The following is a 21,787-nucleotide window of genomic DNA, read 5'->3' on the forward strand; positions in this document are numbered from 1 at the left end:
CTCGCTTCTTTAACTATCAAATCCTGGAGGACGTTGAGGTTGCAACGCATTTTTTGTATTTTCATATGACAAATTCTCATGATTTTGAAATCTTGAATGACAATAATTTGGCATAGGATTACCACGATAGTTATAGTTCCGATTGTTGATATATTGAACTTGTTCTTGACTCGCTTCATTGCTCGGAGCTGTCATATTTGTAGCTGCAACATATTCTGCACTTTGTGGTATCCTTTGGGTGGTCAAAGCTGAAATCTGATAATCAAAGTAGCAACTTGAACTGAAAGGGTTGCTAACGGCTCCAATTCATGAATTCCAGCAACTTTCTTAGCCATAGATCTTTTAGTTGGCCATTGATAATTATTTGAGGTCATTTCTTCCAAAAGAGAAGTAGCACTCTCGTCTGTCTTTGACATCAAAGTTCCGCCAGTAGCAGCATCAACCATAGTTCGAGTTTTCTCATTTAACCCATTATAGAACATCTGAATTTGCAACCAATCCGGCAATCCATGTTAAGAGCAGTGTCGAATCAAATCTTTATACCTCTCTCATGCTTCATAGAGTGACTCGAAATCATTTTACTTGAATTAACCAATCTCAGTCCTGAGTTGGGCTATTTTTACAGGTGGAAAGAATTTAGCAAGAAACTTTTCAGCCATATCTTGGCAACTAGTGATGCTTTCCGGTTATACAGATTGTAGCCAACTTCTTACCTTGTCCCTCAAAGAAAAAGGAAACAATCTCAGTCTAATGGTGTTTTCAGTAATACCATTAATCTTTACAGTATTGTAAATCTCTAAAAACATTGCCAAATAAATATTGGGATCATCAATTGACGATCTGCTAAATTAGGCTTGCTACACCATGCTAATCAAGGCTGGTTTGAGCTCAAGGGTGTTGGCATTAATGGGTTGACGTCTTATACCTAAGTAATTGTCATTTACAACTGGTCGTGCATAATCCTTCAATGTGCGTTGTAGTGCATCATGTTGTCCGTCAGCCATGTTTAGTATTTAATTTTTTCTTGGATCTAAGAGTTCTATCAATCTCCGGATCAAAAGGAACAATATCACGAATTCTAGCACGGCGCATCCAACATAAAAAAGACACCTGTAGAGCAAAAAAACAAAATATAAAAATAAAATAAAATACAATTCTAAATTAAAACCAAGATTACTTTGTATCGATATTGGAAAAAATAAGAATAAATCAATTCCCGACAATGGCGTCAAAAATTTGGTTGGTGCAAAACTATAAGTGCACAGTATCATAGTTTTATAGTAAAATTGATGAGAAGAGTATCGTCCTCAGGGATTGGTAACGTACTTTTGATAAGCAAATTATACTAATCTTAACTTTATTTAGAAAAGCCACTAAAATTTTTATAATTGTAATTTGAAATAAAATCAATCTGAAGAAAATATTTAAAGGACAAGAAAACTGTTGTTGAAAGATCAAATTAATGAGAAAGAAAACTTCTAGGAAATTGATTTTACCTAATCCCCCACTATGCTTTACTCATCTAACTAATTGAATTTAATTCTCTCTGTTTGTTAGTAAATCTCTTATTCATCTAAAAGTCTCTTTCGATAATCAATTGGAAATTATTCTTGTTCATTATTTTACACAAGAGTATGCAAATTAATAAAGCAAGAAAGTAATAAGATCAATAATTTTAATACTACATAGATTCATACAAGTCTTTCGATTTCTATATTTACCTATGCTAAAATACTCAAGATCTATCTTATAATTTCCTCTTTTGATAGCAAATCACAAGATTAAAATATCTAATTAATGGTCAGTTAATTAGAAGCAATAAGTTCAGAATTAATCAAACAAACAAAGAAAGAATTACTTTAAATTAGCATAAAAAATCAAGTATAATTTGAAACTAGATTACATCGTTTTCTTAAAATAAAGAAAATTTAGTTCATGTTAAAAATTAAATTCAATATAGACGAATTTACCATAATTGTTTTGAGAAAAAATAGAAGAAAATTGTTGAGGGAAAAATGAGCGTATTGGCATATTCTTGTGAAAACCTATGTAAAATAGTGTTGTAACAAGTGTTGTTGCGGAAAGGCTTGAAGAATGGTCAAAGAAAGTGACTTCGCTCGACCCTCGCTCGACAGAGCGCTCGAGCGAACTTGGGCAGAATACACCGCTCGACCTTCGCTCGACATACAGCTCGAGCGAATTCAGGCAGATTCAACCGCTCGACCCTCGCTCGACACTGAGCTCGAGCGAACTCAGGCAGATTCAATAGCTCGACCCTCGCTCGACACTGAGCTCGAGCGAACCCAGGCAGAGTGTGTCGCTCGACCCTCGCTCGACACTGAGCTCTAGCGAACTCAGGTAGAGTCGACCGCTCAATACTCGCTCGACATGTCGCTCGAGCGAACTTAAGCAGATTGTCTCGCTCGACCTTCGCTCAACACTTCGCTTTGAGCCAATGTTCCAGATCTCTTACAATGTAGGGTTTTGAAGCGCCTCATTTGATGGGAACTATAAATAGAACATCTTAACTTCTGTTCTTGTGTGGAGAATCAGAGTAAAAACCCTAAGGGCCTCCAAGAACTTTTTAGAGCAAACTCTCCCCCATTTGGTTGATTCTCTCTTGGATAAACATTTCTCCACCACAACACATTCAAAATCAACTCTTACTTGAGTCCATTGAAGTAGACATTTTTGTTGGCCGGAAGAGTCCGGAGCTGCCGTTGATGCAGAGATCGAGAGGTTCTCGTGGGAAGCTATAGGAAGGTCGGAGTTCCGACACTACATGCGTGTAGAGATTGAGTGGGTCACTCGTGGTGTTGCAAGCCAAGTTTAGCTACTACAAAGGTTTTGTGAGTGTCTCTAAATTGGTTGTAACAAACTAAAATTTCTATAGTGGATTTGAGGTGGTGCCTTACACTCGGAGTGGTTTTAGATTTTGAAGATGTTCTTCAAATGAGTTTCCACTCCGTGATCAAAATCATGTGTTGATTATTTGAGTTATTTGATTCATTTATTAACTGCTTGTTTGTCTAATTTTTAAAAGGTCATAAAAATTAGATTACACCTATTCAACCCCCTCTAGGTGTAGTGTTGGGTAGAACCACTGCTTTTCAATTGGTATCAGAGCGGGTTCACTCCGCTAGGATTTAGTTCCTGAGTGTGATCCTGCTGTAGTGGTTTAAATGGATAGGTCTCAATCACTCACATCTCCACCATATTTTGATGGAAATAACTATGCTTATTGGAAAGTGAGAATGAGAGCATTCTTGAAATCTGTGGATGAACGAGTATGGGTTTCCATAACAAATGGTTGGACAGAACCAGAGATTCTTGTTGACGGAGTTCGAACTCCCAAAAGTGTTGAAAATTACTCTAGGGATGAAATAAGTGAGTGCGGTTGGAATAGCAAAGGGCTTAATGCAATCTTTATGACTGTATCCCAAGAAGAATTCAAACGGATATCAATGTGTCAAAATTGCAAGGAAGCTTGGGATATTCTTGAGATTACCCATGAAGGTACCAAGGCTGTAAAGAATTCTAAGTTTCAAATGTTGACTACTAGTTTTGAAGAGTTGAGAATGAAGGATGATGAAACATTTGATGCTTTCTATGCCAAACTAAATGATATCGTCAACTCTCGCTTTAATCTAGGAGATAAAATTCCTTAGAATAGAGTTGTGATAAAAGTTCTCAGATCTTTTCCTGAGAGATTTCGTCCTAAGGTTACGGCTATTGAGGAAAGCAAAGATGTGGATACTATGAGAATTGAAGAATTGGTGGGCTCCCTCCAAACATATGAACATACTCTTCCAATGGACAAGAAGCATAAGTCCATAGCACTCAATACTGTTAGAGATGAGTCAGATGAGTCATCCGATGATTTGGCTATGAGTGACAAAGAAATAGCATTTTATGCTAAGAAATTCAGGAAAATGTTTGTGGCTAGAAATAAAAAGAATCAGAGCCTAGAGAAGAAAAAGTTTGAAAGATACAACAGAGGCTCAAGTTCAGGGAACAAGGATAGAAACTCTGAGAAGCACACTAGAACAAATAGAGATAAGGGTAAGTCCAGTGTGCAATGTCATGAATGCCATGGTTTTAGACACATTCGCCTGGAATGTCCAAACTACAAAAAGGCAAAAGAAAGAGCAAAAATTGCATCCCTAAGTGAGAGTGAATCAGAGTCAAGTGATTCATCAGGGAACTCTTCCCCAAAAAGAAATCTGAATTACATGGCATTCACTGTCTCGGTAGATAGCAAGAGTCAACACAGTGAAAATGTGTCGGATGATGAGAGCAAGTCTGGAAATGAATCTGAATATGAAGATGAGCTGCAAGAAGTTTATAAGAAGTTATACAAGGAATGTGTTAAATTGAGGAAACTCAACAAAGTGCACATTGAAGAGATAAACTTCATTAAAAGAGAAAATAAAGAGCTTCAAGGCAAATTAACTGAGGTTATTGTTCTAGCTGATCAGTTTAAAATGAAGAACGTGTTTCTAGAAGATGAGTTAAAAACTCATGAAAGTGAAATAACCTTGCTGAAAGAAAAGCTGAAATCCTTCTCCAGCGGGAAACAAAAGTTGGATGAAATCCTAAGTTTTGGAAAGTCCCCTAGTGACAAGAGTGGACTAGGATATGATGCAGTAAACTCTGAAACTGCAACCACCTCAAAGGTCTCCCACAAAAAGGAGAAGAAGACTGTGTTTGTTTGTGAATTAGCAGTCAATGGAAAGACTAACCCATCTGACAAGGGCAAGAAATCATCTCATGTCCAAATGGGTGCTCTGTCTCATGTGAAACCAAAAACTAGAAATGCAAGACCCATTTGTCATCACTATGGTAAAACAGGTCATATTGTAACGGAGTGTTTTAAGTTGAAAAGATATATCGCGTATGAACATGCACCTTCTCAAAGCAAAAGTATGCACCCTCCAAACATGGGTAAACATCTCATAACTGCTCCTAAGTATACCTCTTCATTCAGGAGACAAAGAGATAGTAAAGAAAACTATGTGTGTCATAATTGTGGTAGGGCTGGCCACATCCGACCAAATTGCTATAAGCTTAGGAAGAATCACATGAAAAATGGAGATAGACAACCAAGAAGAGGACATCTGAATCTTTGGAGTCAAGTCATGGCCTTAACTAGGCAGAATGAGATGCTGAATGTCAAGTTAGACCAACTGTCAACTACCAAAAAGGGTGGTTCTCCAAAAGTTAGAAAGATGTGGGTCAGAACTGGAGAAAGAAACACATGTCATATGGCACACATTGCTCTAAATACTAGAGACACATATGTGTAGTACCTTGATAGCGGATGCTCACATCACATGTCAGGTGATAGAAGTTTGTTTAAAACTGTTGAAGAATACAAGTGTGGAACAGTAACTTTTGGAGATGATGGAAAAGCTGATATAATTGGAAAATGTGAAGTTGATATACCTGGACTACCCGTCTTGAGGGAAGTACTGTTTGTTGATGGATTAAAAGCAAATCTCCTCAGCATAAGTCAAATGTGTGACAATGGTGCTGAGGTTCGCTTTTCAAAAGAAAAATGCATTGTTTCAGATAATGATGGAAACTGCATGATGCAGGGAACGAGGACATCTGACAATTGTTATGGCATCACTCCTAATTTTCAATATAGTTGCAACAGTGCTAAGAGTGAGGCAACAGACCTGTAGCACCAAAGACTTGGACATGTGAATCATAAAAATCTGTCCAACATTGCCAAGAAAGATATGGTGATAGGGCTGCCTGAGCTGGGTAAAGTGGAGACTCCTGTGTGTGGGTCATGTCAATTGGGAAAACAAGTCAGAACAGCTCACAAGAAAACTACGGCTATCCTAACTGAACAACCTTTGGAGTTATTGCACATAGATCTTATAGGACCCTCTAGAACTGAAAGCCTGGGGGGAAAGAGATACATACTGGTAATGGTGGATGACTTCACCAGATATTCATGGGTGGAATTTCTGAGAGAGAAAGCTGAAGCTCCTAATGTGATTAAAATCTTGTGCAAGAAGCTTCAAAATGAGCAAGGAAAGGCAATAGTCAGAATTAGGAGCGATCATGGAAGAGAATTTGACAATTCAAATCTTGAGAGTTTCTGTGATGAAGAGGGCATCAGTCAAGAATTTTCTGCCCCTATCACTCCACAGCAAAATGGAGTGATAGAAAGAAAGAACAGGGTGATTCAAGAAATGGCTCGAGTCATGATACACAGTAAGAATGTTCCTACCCATTTCTGGGGAGAAGCTGTGAACACAGCATGTCATATTGTAAATAGGGTCTATCTGAGACCAAACACTTCCAAAACACCATATGAACTGTGGAAAGGAAAGAAACCAAATGTGAAGTACTTCAAGGTGTTTGGAAGCCAATGCTACATTTTGAGAGACAGGGAAAACTTAGCTAAGTTTGACCCCAAAAGTGATGAAGGGATTTTTCTTGGATACTCTAGAAACAGTCGTGCATATAGATGCTACAATCTGCACACCAGAACTGTAATAGAATCCATAAATGTGGTAGTGAATGATGCTCCTGAAGAGAAATTGAATAAAGATGAGCCATCTCACTTACCAAGTGGAACTGAAAGAGAAGATAGTGATGCAGTAAGGGAAAACTTGGAGTCCGCATCAAATGAAAAGATAAGAATCCAAAAGGAGTCTTCTTCAAGAGTAAAGTTGAATCATCCCAAGAAAATATTATAGGAAACATAGATGAAGGGATGAGACTAAGAAGGAAAGTGATAAATCAATTGGCTTACTCAAGTTACATCTCACAAATTGAGCCAAAAAGGGTCGAAGAAGCTTTAAGTGACGAGAATTGGTTAAATGCTATGCATGATGAAATAAATCAATTTGTGAGGAACAATGTGCGGTATTTGGTGCCAAGACTAGAAAGTCACAATGTGGTAGGCACAAAATGGATTTTCAAGAATAAGTCTGATGAGAATGGAATCATTGTGCGAAATAAAGCAAGACTGGTTGCTCAAGGGTATGCCCAGATGGAGGGTATAGACTTCGATGAGACTTTCACTCCGGTTGCCAAACTTAAGTCAATTCGAATTTTGTTGAGCATCGCTTGTCATATGTGCTTCAAGCTCTATCAAATGGATGTCAAGAGTGCTTTTCTGAATGGAGTTCTCCAAGAAGAAGTATATGTTGAACAACCAAAGGGTTTCAAGGATCCAAAATATCCTAGTCATGTCTACAGGCTGAAGAAAGCTCTTTATGGCCTAAAACAGGCTCCCAGAGCTTGGTATGAAAGACTAACTTCCTATTTGGAGAACCACAAGTTTTTGAGAGGAAGTGTTGATAGGACATTATTCATCAGAAAAGCTGGAGAAGACATAACAATTGCTCAAATCTATGTGGATGACATTGTTTTTGGATCTTCCATTGACACTCTGGCTCTTGAGTTTGCTGATGAGATGAAGAATGAATTTGAGATGAGCATGGTAGGTGAACTAACCTTTTTCTTGGGACTTCAAGTAAAACAGTTGAATGATGGGTTATTCATATCTCAATCCAAATATGCAAAAGATCTTATCACAAAATTTGGATTAGATGGCAAGAGCCATGCTAGAACTCCCATGAGCACTAGTGTTAAGCTAAGCACTGATCTGTCAGGCAAGAATGTTGAGCAATCCTTGTATAGGAGCATGATTGGGAGTTTGCTGTATCTCACTGCAAGTAGACCAGACATTGCCTTTAGTGTTGGGGTGTGTGCTAGATTTCAAGCCAATCCAAAAGAATCATATTTGATAGCTGTCAAACGCATACTTCGTTATGTGAATGAGACGATTAACTATGGGATTTGGTATTCTAGAAAATCTAACACTGAACTTGCAGGCTATTCAGATGCTGATTGGGTAGGTAATGCAGATGATAGGAAAAGCACCTCTAGTGGGTTTTTCTATGTTGGCACGAATTTGGTAGCCTGGATGAGTAAGAAACAAAACTCAATTTCCATTTCCACGGCTGAGGCTGAATACATTGCTGCAGGGAGTTGTTGCACGCAATTGTTATGGATGAAGCAAATGCTATGTGACTATGGCATTGCCCAAGGTGTGATGAGCGTCTATTGTGACAATACCAGTGCTATTAACATTTCAAAAAATCCTGTCCAACACTCTAGGACCAAGCACATTGACATTAGGCACCATCTCATTCAGGAGCTTGTGGAAACAAAGGTTGTGACTCTTGAGTATGTTCCCACCGAACATCAACTAGCCGACCTTTTTACAAAACCCTTGGATAAGCTTCGGTTTAAACTTCTTAGAAAGGCTATTGGGATTTGTGCTTTGACATAAGCCCTGAAACATGCATAACATGTTTTTCATGCACTTTCATTTTTGTTGTTGTTGATGTTTGGATTGCATTTGTTAGTTGTTTAGTTTCATTGTCATTGATTGCTGCCCCTACATGCACTCCATGATTGCGCTATATAATAGTGGGGTTGTTAATTCTAAAATCTAGGTGCATGTATCTTTTGAGATTTGTATCATATACCTATGTTTTACAAAGGTTTGGAACATGAGTATCTCGTGTAATCTGTGACTGGCATCACACACTTCACTCCAAACTCGGTCAATTGACATTTCACCACTTGTGAGTTTATTGGGGAGGCAATCAAAAGTGGTAGGAAGCTCTATCTTCATACAGAATTGACCACGGGCTAGATGACCTCATCATGGTTCGTTTGTGAAAAAATATGTATCTCAAAAGGAAAAGAAAAAGTGAAGTTGTAATAAAAAAAGGGGGGGTGAAAAACAGAATAAGTTTTCTATTTTCTTGAACATACTAAAACAAGTATTTAAACAGAAAGATTCAGGTCCTAGCAGCATTGGGTTTGGCTTTCTGTATCTTGAATGAGCTTCCCAAGCACTTATGGTTTCATGTTCAGCCCAACCCCGCTCACGCCTTACGGTTGAAATTTCTTGATTGAGTAAGGACCGCTTTAAACACGCACGTCTATATTACTTGTGATACTTTATTTTTAACTGCGTGTTTTATGGGAATATGATGCTCCTCTACATTTGATATGTACTCTTGGTGTGAAAATTGACATTTCCAGTATTTGTCCAAGTCATGTGAGTGTTGTGTACTTCAAAACTGGGCAAAATGTGATTTTCTGGTGGTCTCGCTCGACTCCACTCAAGCGAAAACCGCTCGACAGCCGCTCGAGGGTTTTAAGTTCGCTCGAGCGAACGCCTGTTATAAAACTCGAGCGCCGCTCGAGCCGCTCAAGCAGACTGCTCTGTTTCGTGCTTTTTCCCCCTTCCGTGCGATTTTCTTCCTTCTTTTCTCAAATTTCTTCGTTTAATTGAGTGTTTTCCTTCCGAAATCATCTCCAAATCAAGGTAAATCCCTTTCTCTTTTGTATTTTCATGATTTGGTGCTTGTATTTTGGTTGTTTTCCGTGTGTTGTGCATAGGGGTTTCGGATTCAGTTTTTGAGATTTTTTTCGATTGTTTTCCAATTCTTTTGGTTTATTGATGCTATTGTGGAGCCATTGTTGGGATTTTGAGTGTATTTAGGAGGTTTTTGGAACTCCCATGGGCTTATGCTCGAGTTTCCCACTTGGATGCACTCCAAGTGTTCGATAAAATGCCTAAATGAAGTTTGTATTCTCTTTTTCATCATGCATTGGCATAGCATTGTCCCTATATCTATTTCATGTCTATCCTAGGTTTGGGACATCGTTTAACTAAGCTTGCATTGGGTTTGAAGGTATTTTAATTTAGAAGTGGCATTGGGTTGCAAATGGTTGGCATTAGCATGTATGTTGGTCATTCACATGAGTTGGCATTGGGATGCATATGAGACACTTTGGACTAGGCATTTATCATTGTTTTGAAAAATGAAGAGTGGCATAGGGCATGCACCAAGTCCTACATTGTCGGTTGGCATTGTTGTGTCAGCATGCATGCATTCATTACGTCTTTGCATTGCCTTAGCTTTGTCTAACGTCTTTGACTATGTCTACAGCCGAAACCATGTCTCGACGTGTTCGTCCTCGCCAAAATCCCCCTGCACCCGTTCAAGCTCACTTCCATAGTGCCAGAGCCCAAGAGTTATATTCTCAGAACTTCTCGCATCGTACTCCCATAGTCGAGCGTGAAGTGGCCTTAGGTGAGCTTACCGAGACTATCATTCCCCGCATTTTTGAGTCTCGTTAGTGGCAGGCATTGACCACTGGTCATCCCACTCCTTCTGTGGAGTTGGTTAGGGAGTTTTACTCCAATATTCATGACGTATCTGTTGATGACTCGTTTGAAGTCAGTCTCAGGAACGTTGTTTTTCGAGTAACTCCGGGCATGATAGCGACTCTGCTAAATGCCCCTCGTGTGTCCTATCTCGAGTTTCCCTACTCACGGACATCTCCTCCCAGTCCACAAGTCATTGCTAGTTGTCTTTGTGGTCGACCTAGTAGTTAGGAAGGGACAACCCCTATTTCAACTGCTCGTTTTACCCCTGATCACCTCATTCTCAGTAGGATTGTTCTTACGAACTTAGATCCTACTGGTCATAATAGTGATGTGGGTCTTGACCGTGCCCTTCTGCTGTATGCCTTGATCAATGGCGTCTCCATTGATCTAGGAAGTCTTTTGTGTCGGGTTATTGTTTAGGCGTATCGGTCCTCCAAAACACGGACTGGTTTGCCCTTACCATGTTTAATCACCCGACTAGCTCTCTCCCAATCTGTTGCTTTACATCCTCAGGAGCCTAGAATTGCACTTAAGGCTCCTATTGGTCGTAGGACGGTCCAGCTGAGTCGTGCTCACACAACTCCACACCCTCTCGGTGTTGAGCACCCTCCTGCTCCCTCCTCTCAGCCTTCGAGCTCCCGACCATTTAGTTCTCAGCCGTCTACCTCGGCCCCATCCAGCTCTCAGCCATCTTCCTCAGCCCCCAGTTCGTTGGAGCCCAGTCTTCAGCAGGTACTTGAGTATCTAGCTTGCGTTGACGCCCGGTTCGACAGCCTTGAGGTGAAAGTTGATAACCTGCAGTAACTTGTGACTCAACGCTTCAACGACATCGAGAGGCAGCTCAATGAGGATGATGAGGATGCCGATGGTGATGATTGAGATCCTTGACCTCTTGTGACAAAAAGGGGAAGATATTGTTGAGGGGGAGTAGTACAGTAGTATTAACTCAGGGGGAGTGTGGAGTGTTACCTCAGGGGGAGTGTGGAGTGTTACTTGTACTAACACATTTTTTTTTTGGAACAGCAGCTTTTGGTTATGTCTGTTGAATTATATCTCTTATTAGCTGCTGTTGTTTGACTAATGTTTCTTAAACTCTCTGATTTGTTGCTTAATGAAATATTTCTTTTCTAAAACCTGTACTTGACATGACTGTTCATGAATTATGATTTGAGAATTGCAAATATGTTTTTGTGCATATGTGAATGGGTATGTTTAACCGTTTGCTAAGCGTGTGCAAAAATATTTCAACATGTTCAAGAATATGGATCTAGTTGGGTGTGCTAGGATTAAGTCATATGTATAGGTTAGAGGTTTTGTCACAGAAATGCCAAAGGGGGAGATTGTTGAGGGAAAAATGAGCGTATTGGCATATTCTTGTGAAAACCTGTGTAAAATAGTGTTGTAACAAGTGTTGTTGCAGAAAGGCTTGAAGAATGGTCAAAGAAAGTGACTTCGCTCGACCCTCGCTCGACAGAGCGCTCGAGCGAACTTGGGCAGATTGCACCGCTCGACCTTCGCTCGACATACAGCTCGAGCGAACTCAGGCAGATTCAACCGCTCGACCCTCGCTCGACACTGAGGTCGAGCGAACTCAAGCAGATTCAACAGCTCGATCCTCGCTCGACACTGAGTTCGAGCGAACCCAGGCAGAGTGTGTCGCTCGACCCTCTCTCGACACTGAGCTCGAGCGAACTCAGGCAGAGTTGACCGCTCGATACTCGCTCGACATGTCGCTCGAGCGAACTTAAGCAGATTGTCTCGTTCGACCTTCGCTCGAACCAATGTTTCAGAGCTCTTACAATGTAGGGTTTTGAAGCGCCTCATTTGATGGAAACTATAAATAGAACAGCTTAACTTCTGTTCTTGTGTGGAGAATCAGAGCAAAAACCCTAAGGGCCTCCAAGAACTTCTTAGAGCAAACTCTCCCCCTTTTGGTTGATTCTCTCTTGGATAAACATTTCTCCACCACAACACATTCAAAATCAACTCTTACTTGAGTCCATTGAAGTGGACATTTTTGTTGGCCGGAAGAGTCCGGAGCTGCCGTTGATGCAGAGATCGAGAGGTTCTCGTGGGAAGTTATAGGAAGGTCGGAGTTCCGACACTACATGCGTGTAGAGATCGAGTGGGTCACTCGTGGTGTTGCAAGCCAAGTTTAGCTACTATAAAGGTTTTGTGAGTGTCTCTAAATTGGTTGTAACAAACTAAAATTTATATAATGGATTTGAGGTGGTGCCTTACACCCGGAGTGGTTTTAGATTTTGAAAATGTTCTATAATACTAAAGCTGCCTATTTTTTTTTTTTTTTTCACTTCTTCTTGCCTCCGTAAATCTCTTTTTCCTTCCAATCAAAAGGCTCCAGCACGAATCTCCTTTACCAAGTCAAACTCAAGGTTCAAATATGCTGTTGTTCTATTCCTTCCTATTTTAAAAAATGAGTAATTCCCAATTCAATCGCCCTTGTGCGTGCAAAAGCCAAAACCTATGCAAGTGCACACCAGCCATGAAGACCAAATCAAAGTATTCCATAAAATTAAAAGAGCCCCACGTACAATCCTTTGATTCAAATCATCTCTCTCTTTTTTTGTTTTTTTTGTTTTTTTTTCAATTCCTTCGATTTTTGACTTTTAGTTTCAACTTGATGTTTATCTTTAAAATAATTCTGATGACTAGTTCTTATATTCAGATAAATCTTCATTTAAATGAGAGAGAGTCTTTAAATGATAGGCTTCTAAGAATTTGATCTTCATTTTCTTCAAATCTGAAATAAAATTTAAATAATAACAATAAAACTTAAAATCAACAAAAATAAATAAAATTAAACTAAAGTTTAAAATTAAGATCAAGTGATAAAATATACTAAATTATGCAAGTCATCACTTATACAGGTTATTGTTAGAATAACTTAACTCACATATAAGTACATACTCTTTAAAACTTGCTAATATATTTGACTAGTGAGGACATTATAACTTAATGTGCAGTAAAAGTGTTAAGGATATTATAGACTAGTACAAAAGGTTTTTCAGTGCACCTCTTTACGGTATTAGTACCGATAATGTTGCACGAGTCTTCTTTCTCTCCCAAGTAAGTCTTTGCAGATCATATATTCTTTTTAATTTGTGCACCCCTTGAGAGTAATGTAATACCAACCACCTTAAACGTTTGCGTGATAATTACGGCAAAGTCTGAATAAATAAGAATGACTTAATTTAAATATAAAAATCTTGCTCGAGGTTATACGATCGAGCATCAAATGAAGATAAAATTGAGCAGCAGCAGAAAGCACGCTATATGCATGCTGAGTTATAAACAAAAGTTCGCGATTACGTTATAAAATCCTTGAATAACTTTTTATCAATTTTCATGGCCCTTGATTAATGTTTCTCACTGCATAATATGAGTCAGCGATGCATGTATGTCTTCCAATGTTCGCCCTTTAGTCTCCGGCATTAGTTTTGCGATGAAAACAACCCCAAAACCACATATGCCTGCATATATGAAAAATGTTCCTGGAAAAAAAAAAAAAACAATATCCCCCATAAGAACTGTGGATGACACACTGGAATTAAGACAGAAGTGATCAAGAGGCAAGTATTCACCTGCTGGGTTCCAGGTGAATGAATAGTTAAAAGTGTATGAAACCACCCAAGAACAAAACCAATTCACCATATTGCAAAGGGTTCCAGCTGAACCCTTTACATTCATTGGAAGAATCTAAAGAACAGAACAAACCATTAACAAGAAAAAAAAAAGAGATATAAAATCAACAGAACATAAATATATATATATATATATATATAGCATAATCCAACCTCTGACACCACAATCCATGGTATTTCAGCCATGCCAAATCATTAGATCCCATGTATACCTGGTGAAAATAGAGTGGTACGTTCACTTTCTTGCCCAATTCTTTAGTACCGATTGAGTGAAAGGAGAGAGATTGAAAAAATGACAGATTGAAATGTTGTTTGTCAAATAAATTTGCATACCAAAACCCCTATCAGCGCCAAAATGAAACTTTCTTCTTTCTACCAGTCAAGATCCTGATTACGGTCATATTTATATGTTCAAAACATACAATAGTTTTCTATCTTCAATCAACATATATGTAACGTCTTAATAGAAGTCCCCAACCATATGACATATACTCTAAAAGGACTAATCAATAATATAATTAGAGCCATATTGAAACTTTATAAAAAGCAAAAACTTTTCATTCTCAAGTAATATGGGATCCCATACATCACCTATCCTCACTTATCATATGTGGTATCACAATCTCTTCCCCTTAAATTCTCAACGTCCTGGTTGGGCCCGTCCATCATAGGTGACAAAGCTCAAGTCTCACATTTCTTTACCATTTGTAACACCCTAATGGAATGCCCAAACCACATAACCTGTACTTCAAAATGACTAGTAAATGATATAATTTGAGTTCTATTGAAATTTTATAAAGAGCAAGAATTTCTTATTCTTAAATAATGTAGAATCTCATACACTACTTATCCTTACTTATCACATAGGGTACCACAATATAATATACCTTCAAATTTATATACATGCAATAAGTAGGATAATCCGGTGAGGAAGCAGCCTAAGCATAACCCAGTTGCAGAAGCCTGCATCAACATATTTGCAGATTAGTCAAAATTCTTTGGCCAACTACGTTGAAAACTGATAAAGAGATTTATATGTCTAATCTAACCATCAACAGCGTTCGTCTTCCAAATTTATCTATCAGTGCTGCAGTCAAAACAAAAGAAGGAATCTGCAGAGAAAATTAATGTCATCTCCATTTTCTGAGAAACTCACCAAACGGATCAATTCAACTATTTAAACTAAAACTAAAAGGATCCTATAAGATCTACCTGAACAACAGCAACCAGGATAAACCCCAGTGTACTAGAGATACCTGTCACAAACAAACAAAAAAACAACTTTGATATGGGAGCATGAGCTTTGTTCTTTTTTTTAATATTCTAAGAGCTGGTAATGTCAATGATTTTTACCAGCTGAGTCAAAAATTTCACTCATATAAAACAGAAATCCATATAGGCCTCCTGATGTTTGCACTACCATCAGCCCAACTCCAATCTGTAAAAGATTTGGAGTCATATCCATTGACTAAACAAATAATGGTAGTACAAATTAAAGGAGAAACATATATATAAACATATATATATATATATATATATATATATATATATATAGGATTGACTAATAAATGCTGCTCACAATGAATATATGAAGGTATTTTCGCCGAAACAAGTTGAGGACATTGTCGTCGGAGTTCTGTTGAAGACGCTGGTTTTCGATATAATCCTATAAAACAATGATAACGTGGCATGCATCAACTGATCAATGCGATAATACCATGAATATAAAAGATCGAGTTTCGGAATCACGTACAAGTGAAGAATCAAGAGTCAACAAAGCTCTAGGAACATTTTTTCATAAATTAATAATATGTTTTATACATTTGTTGCATCCTCAAATTCTCTTTTTTTATCAATCTATATCAATTTGTGAATTTACTTGAAATTTTTAATTGGCTAAAGCATTTATCTAAGCTCAAATACGAGAGCAACTTGGACCATTTGATTGTTATTAATATTGGAGTTTCACATGAAAAAATATTTTAAAAAAATGAGACGCACTTGGATTGGAGACACCTATAGCTAGTTGTTGAAGAGATACCATTATTGATGAGAATTAAGACACCATTTGGTGTTAGCAAAAAAAAAAAAAAAAAACTCATGTTTCATGAATACCTAATTTAGTTCGATCGTTCACCCAAAGGCCTGCATTTCATTTTAATTGATTACATTGTAAGTTTTTTTTAGATGTTGTAGTTGACTTGTTTTGATTCCACAAATATTTAAAACCTCAAGAACTCTAAATCATCTAATTTACTGATCAATTAAATTAAAAATATTGTAAAAATTAATCCCAATCATTAATTAAACTCACCAACCATCTTGGAGACTCTGGAATGAAAAATAGAGCAAGGAGCAGTAACAGACTCGGAATACAACCTGATCAAGATCAACATGAAATTTAAGTAAATATTCTTCCAAGCTATTTTTTATGGATCGAGTATATATTGCTATCAACTGTAAGTACGAAAGGCAAAGAAATCTACCAATTATGGCCAAAGAACGCCAGGTGACGAAAGAACCGATTAAAAACGTGAAAGAAGCACCATAACCAGTCATTGACTGCACATCACTCAATCATTGAACATTCATTAATATATCCCACAAAAGAAAGAGACATCAAAATATTATTATTGCAATAAATAAAAAATAATATTAGATACAAATCTAGATCATGCAAATAATTCTGTGTAAATATTTTTAAAAAATGCAAAACGTAGAAACTCATATTTTTCCAATGACTTGCATGCCTTAGTCTTACACGTACTATAAGAAAACTGTTTAATTATTGTAATTTATTTTTTGTTAAAATAATTATTTTTTATAAAAATAGACTCATTTTAGCATGAAATAACTAGTAATAACTAAGCAGTTTTCATGTCATGACGTACGGGATTTATATGTCTTTTATATTTTCACAAATTATTTTTCATATATATATATAATTGTATAAATTAAATACCTGACTGATTGACATTAGTAGTCCTCTTACAACTATTTTCTATAAAAACAGACTTATTTTAGCAAAAAATAACTAGTAATAACTAAGTAGTTTTCATGTCGTGACGTACGGGATTTATATGCCTTTTATATTTTCACAAATTATTTTTCATATATATATATATATATAATTGTATAAATTAAATACCTGACTGATTGACATTAGTAGTCCTCTTACATTCTTTGGTGTTATTTCTGCAAAATATACAGGTCCCTGTAATTGACATGAGCGTGGGATGCCATAATTAATTAATCAATATATCAATCATTTATATATTCAAGTATTATGAAAAACCAAAATCTTACAAAAACATTTACGTACCACAAAACAAGCCAGCCCAAACCCAATTCCCAGCGACAGTCTTCCAAGGTCGAGCAACCAAGCGCCCTTTAATTCATAAAGCATTTGATCAATTGTAGTACACTATGAATTGGAAGGAAGTACAACTGATTCATGAAAATGAGAATGTACGTAAGATTCAAAGCAACAAACATCAAAATTACGTCCCGTATGAATAGTAAAAATATTTTATTTCATCTTATCATTACAACTTATTTAAATTTTCACGCAACATATAATAAACAATTCAATTTTTTTAAATTTCAAAATAATAATAATATTAAAAAATAATATTTTAATAATATTTTATTCAACTTTCATATAAAACTATCTAATCTTATCTCACTATTCTAGCCGCACCTTAATTTTAAGTTTTAACATTGCTGTTCATCTATGCTGATTTTGGCTGTACGTACTAGTTTTGTATTATATATAATTTTACGGACAATAAAATTGGAAAGAAACATTATTATTTTGGATAATTACATTTTCATTAATGAATGCCAACCTCTTTATATATATATATATATATATATATATATATATATATATATATATATATATATGAGAGGTCGACGTGCATCTTATAGTACTACAAAAGGTCACAATTTTACACAATGAATTTCTCAAAAAAATACAAGTTTTAAAGATGTTGTGCCCATTAATTGTTAAAATATGATTGTTAAAATTATGTCACGGCAATTTTTTTTTATTTGTCTTAATATATAATTAGATATTAAATGATCGATAATAAAGTAAATTGTAATTAATTATGTATCTAAAATTTGCGTAATTTTATTTTTAAATCGATGTAAAGAATACACTATCCACATCACTTATATATATATACACGATAAGATTTAATTTATAAAATTTAAATTTTAAAAATTTTATTTCAAATCAAATTAATTATAATACGAAAATAGTGTACTGCTATCCACTGACTTATAAATAAAAGTTTTCTTAAAATTTAGACATTGCTTGCACGTTATTTCACTTGTTTGATCCAATAATCTTTACTGCCAATATCTTATAACCAAATTGAGTAGTAGTCGCCTATGACATCAATAAAGGAAAAAGAGTAAAAAGAGAAGTAGGAATGCAACTACCCATTACGGGTTCTCTCCTTGGAAGGGCGAGGTTTTCTCTCTAGTTCCTAGTGGACTTAGAGCATTGTCTCCCGGACACCACGTCTGTAGAGGGAAGGGGCAGAGAGAATGAGATTACTAAATTATGTGAAGGCTTAACTCGCTGAGGAAGAAAGGCAAGAAGTGGTTGTTGGCAAGGAAGACTTGTTCCTATCTACTGAGAGAGTCAAGAAATGCCTAATTGGGCTGGTGGTCTTAGACAGATAGATTAACCAAGGAGCCTTTCGTGCCACCATGCTAAAACTATGGCATGCAGAGAGACGTATTCTACTTAGAGAGGTTGGTTGGAATAGGTTTTTGGTCGAGTTTCATTCGAAGGAAAACAAGGACTCTTTCTTGCAGCGTAGACCATGGTCTTTTGAAAAGTTCTTGATTTGGCTACAAGAGTGTGATGGTTTAGGAGCTCCTCGAGATATCCAGTTTACTATTGAGCTTTTCTGAGTTTAGTTTTATGATATTCCTTTTGTAGGAATGACCAAGAAGGTAGGGCAACAACTTGGGGCTACAACAGGAGAGGTGTTGTTGGTTGATACAGAAGGTTATGGAACAAATTGAGGCAAATTTTTACGTGTGAAAGTTTTGTTAGAGTTGTCCAAAGCACTGCCCAGAGGGAGATTTTTTATGCTTGGGGAGAAAAGACTATGGATTCCTATCGAGTATGAGAGACTCCCTAGTTTTTGCTTCTAGTGTGGCCTTATCCAACACCTGAACCAGAGGTGCCAGAAGAGGGCAAATTAGAGACTCATGACGGATGGCATGCATGAGCAGTATAGCCCTTGGTTGAGGGTGAATCCCCCATTCAAAACCTTCTCATTCAAATGAGCCATGGAAGGGATTGGTCCAGCTCCTAACATGCGAGAAGTGTCAAAGGGTGCAGTTAGGGCAGTACAAGAGGACATTGCCCAAAAAGGAAATGAGCCAGTAGCAGCTATAGACATGGAAGAAGGCAAGCAAGCCTTTGGTTCTTTGGATCTTGCCAAGCTGTCGAATCCTCAAATGGAGCATGAAACGGCTGAGTCAAAAAGCATGCAAGTTGACCTTTCACTTCAAGGTCTTTCCTCTGTAGGGCCCACTTTTAACTTTACAACCTCGAAGGAAAAGGAGGGTTGTCTCCATTCCTTAAATGTGGGGAGGGTGGAAAAGGCATCTGAGGAAAAAATGACAGCTGACAAGATGGAGGCAACACCAACAAGCTCATTAGGGGGTACTATCACGTATTCAGTTCAAAAGTCTTCCTAACCAAGAGGTTGCACCAAATCCTTGTCAAAATTGAAGAAAAGAGCTAGGGACTTGAAGTAGAAGGTGAGTGATAAGCTTCTATAAACATGTGCTAAAAAAAGACCTACATGTGACATAGAGGATCACCCAGGACACTTTATGAAAACAAAACAACAAAAAACTGGTGAAACCCTCGGACAGTTTGTGAGCTTCATCCTGTTGGTGAAAGAAAAGTCTCCCAATGTTGTTTATTCTTATTGAAACTAAATGCAAAAGACCAAAAAAGGAACCCATATGCAATAAATTGAGATTTGAACACAGTTTTGTAGTAGATAGTTTGGGGAGGAGTGGTGGTTTGGCAGTGATATGGATAGATGTTATTGTAGCAAAACTTGTCAATTATTCCCAGAGCCATATATCCTTGGAGATGCAAGTGAAGGGTTGGGATCACAAGTGGCTCTTGACTGGCTTTTATGGTAACCCCTTGGTTGCCAAAAGGATGGAAAACTGGAACCTTTTTAGGTAGATAACCCCAAATGATCAAGTACATTGGCTATGTATGAGGGATTTCAATGAGATTACATCTCAAGATGAAAAAGTTGGTGTTGCTCTAAGACCTTATAGACAAATGAAACGTTTCAGGAAAGCTCTAGAGGAGTGTTGATTGAGTGATATTTCATTGTTGTGCTAGCCAAAGGAAGAAGTCCAACTTAATTCGAAGTATTTCTAGAGATGATGGGGTGCTAGCCTCATAGCCTAAGGAAGTTGGTGACTTGTTTCAGGCCTTTACATTGACCTCTTTACCTCTTCTCAACCTCAAGGGATCAAAGACAATATAATTCACCTGAGGAAAGTAGTGACTATTGAAATGAAAGGCCAGCTACCCTTTGATTTCACAACTGAAGAGATTAAACATGCTGCCTTTGAAATGAGTCCTCTTAGCTTCCCAAGGCCTAATGGGTTCCCTGCTATTTTTTACCAAGACCATTGAGATACAGTTGGTAAAGATCTAGTGAGTGCAGTGAAAGATGTGTTGTCTTCTAGGTCAAGGCTTAAAGTGTTGAATGAAACCTACATCACTCTCATTCCCAAGAAACAAAACCCTAAACTAGTTATTAAATTTCACCCCATTAGTCTTTGCAATGTGTCCTACAAGGTCATTGCCAAAATCCTAGCAAACAAGCTAAAAAGGATGTGATAATTTCTCCAACTCAAAGTGTATTTATTCCTAGTAGACTAATCTCGGATAATGTCATTGTGGCTTATGAGGCTCTTCACACCATGAAGACTAGAATGCAAGGAACAAAGGAAGGCTGTATGTCTCTAAAATTGGATATAAGCAAGACATATGATCTAGTTGAGTGAGACTTTTTAGAAGTTGTCATGCAGCAGATGGGTCTCTCTGATCATGCAGTGTATTTCCTCAGTAAACTATGCTCTTCTCATAAATGGTGCCCCTCAATAGAAGTTCCATCCTTCTAGAGGAATCAAATAAAGGGATCCTCTCACCCCTTGTCTTTTTCCTTTTGTGTGCTCAAGCCCTCAGCTCAATTCTTAATCATGCTAAGTTCCTTGGTTATATCTTAGGCACTCTATTGTCTAGAGGTTCACTTAGTATTAACTACTTATTTTTTGCAGATGATAACCTCCCTTTCTGCAAAGCAAATTTATTAGGGTGGAGCAAACTCTACAAGCTTCTTGAAACCTATAAGCACGTCTCTAGTCAGGGGTTAAATAAAGAAAAAACCTCCATCTTCTTTAGGAGTAATACCATATCAGAAGTAAAATATATTTTATTCGCTACCATTGGAGTGAGGACTTCCAACTCTTATGAGACCTATTTAGGTTTACCATCATATGTGGGTAGACACAAGTCTAAGGGTCTATTTGAGATTGCGTTATAAGTCTTAAAAAGTATTTAAATATTCTTAAAAGCTCTTTAATGAAAAAATTAAGTCGTTTAGATGTTACATATTAAAACATTTTAATCTCAAATAAGCTAAAAAGTACATTTGAGATTTTGATGCTTTTTCTCAAATGTGCTTTTTCAGATAATGCGAAATGTAATTCAAATTTTAAAAAGACTGTCAATGGACGAAAATAACCGTACAACTTTAAGACAATTACAACTTTCAAACTTTTAAGGATATGCTCATAATTTTTAAAAATTCAAATAATTGTAATTTCTCCCTTAAAAAGT

General features: G+C 37.2%; 1 protein-coding gene, 1 non-coding gene and 1 pseudogene across 2 annotated transcripts; 1 reads left to right on the forward strand and 2 right to left on the reverse strand.

Annotated features, from left to right (window-relative positions):
* The first annotated feature begins 504 nt into the window (after window positions 1-504).
* On the forward strand, window positions 505-611 carry LOC122317608. The gene has a single exon (XR_006244536.1). It is a non-coding gene; the product is annotated as a small nucleolar RNA R71 (small nucleolar RNA).
* A 12,986-nt stretch (window positions 612-13,597) lies between these two features.
* On the reverse strand, window positions 13,598-15,346 carry LOC122315424 (annotated as a pseudogene).
* Window positions 15,347-15,442: 96 nt separating this feature from the next.
* On the reverse strand, window positions 15,443-17,075 carry LOC122315425 (sugar transporter ERD6-like 15). The gene is made up of 4 exons (XM_043131302.1): window positions 17,030-17,075; window positions 16,368-16,443; window positions 16,196-16,260; window positions 15,443-15,547 (listed from the first exon to the last, which is right to left on the reverse strand). Exons 1-4 carry the CDS (start codon window positions 17,042-17,044, stop codon window positions 15,443-15,445), a joined length of 261 nt encoding a protein of 86 aa, XP_042987236.1. The 5' UTR covers window positions 17,045-17,075.
* Between the last annotated feature and the right edge of the window lie 4,712 nt (window positions 17,076-21,787).

The sequence above is a fragment of the Carya illinoinensis genome, chromosome 7, assembly GCF_018687715.1.
Source record: "Carya illinoinensis cultivar Pawnee chromosome 7, C.illinoinensisPawnee_v1, whole genome shotgun sequence".
NCBI lineage: Eukaryota > Viridiplantae > Streptophyta > Magnoliopsida > Fagales > Juglandaceae > Carya > Carya illinoinensis.

Bases quoted from the DNA above. Each gene is read 5' to 3' on its own strand.
- LOC122315425 (XM_043131302.1), bottom strand. The intron at 16,261-16,367 runs GTAGATTTCTTT...GATCTTGATCAG, and splicing joins GCGTTCTTTGGCCATAATTG to GTTGTATTCCGAGTCTGTTA. The intron at 15,548-16,195 runs GTGAGTTTAATT...ATTGTTTTATAG, and splicing joins CAGAGTCTCCAAGATGGTTG to GATTATATCGAAAACCAGCG.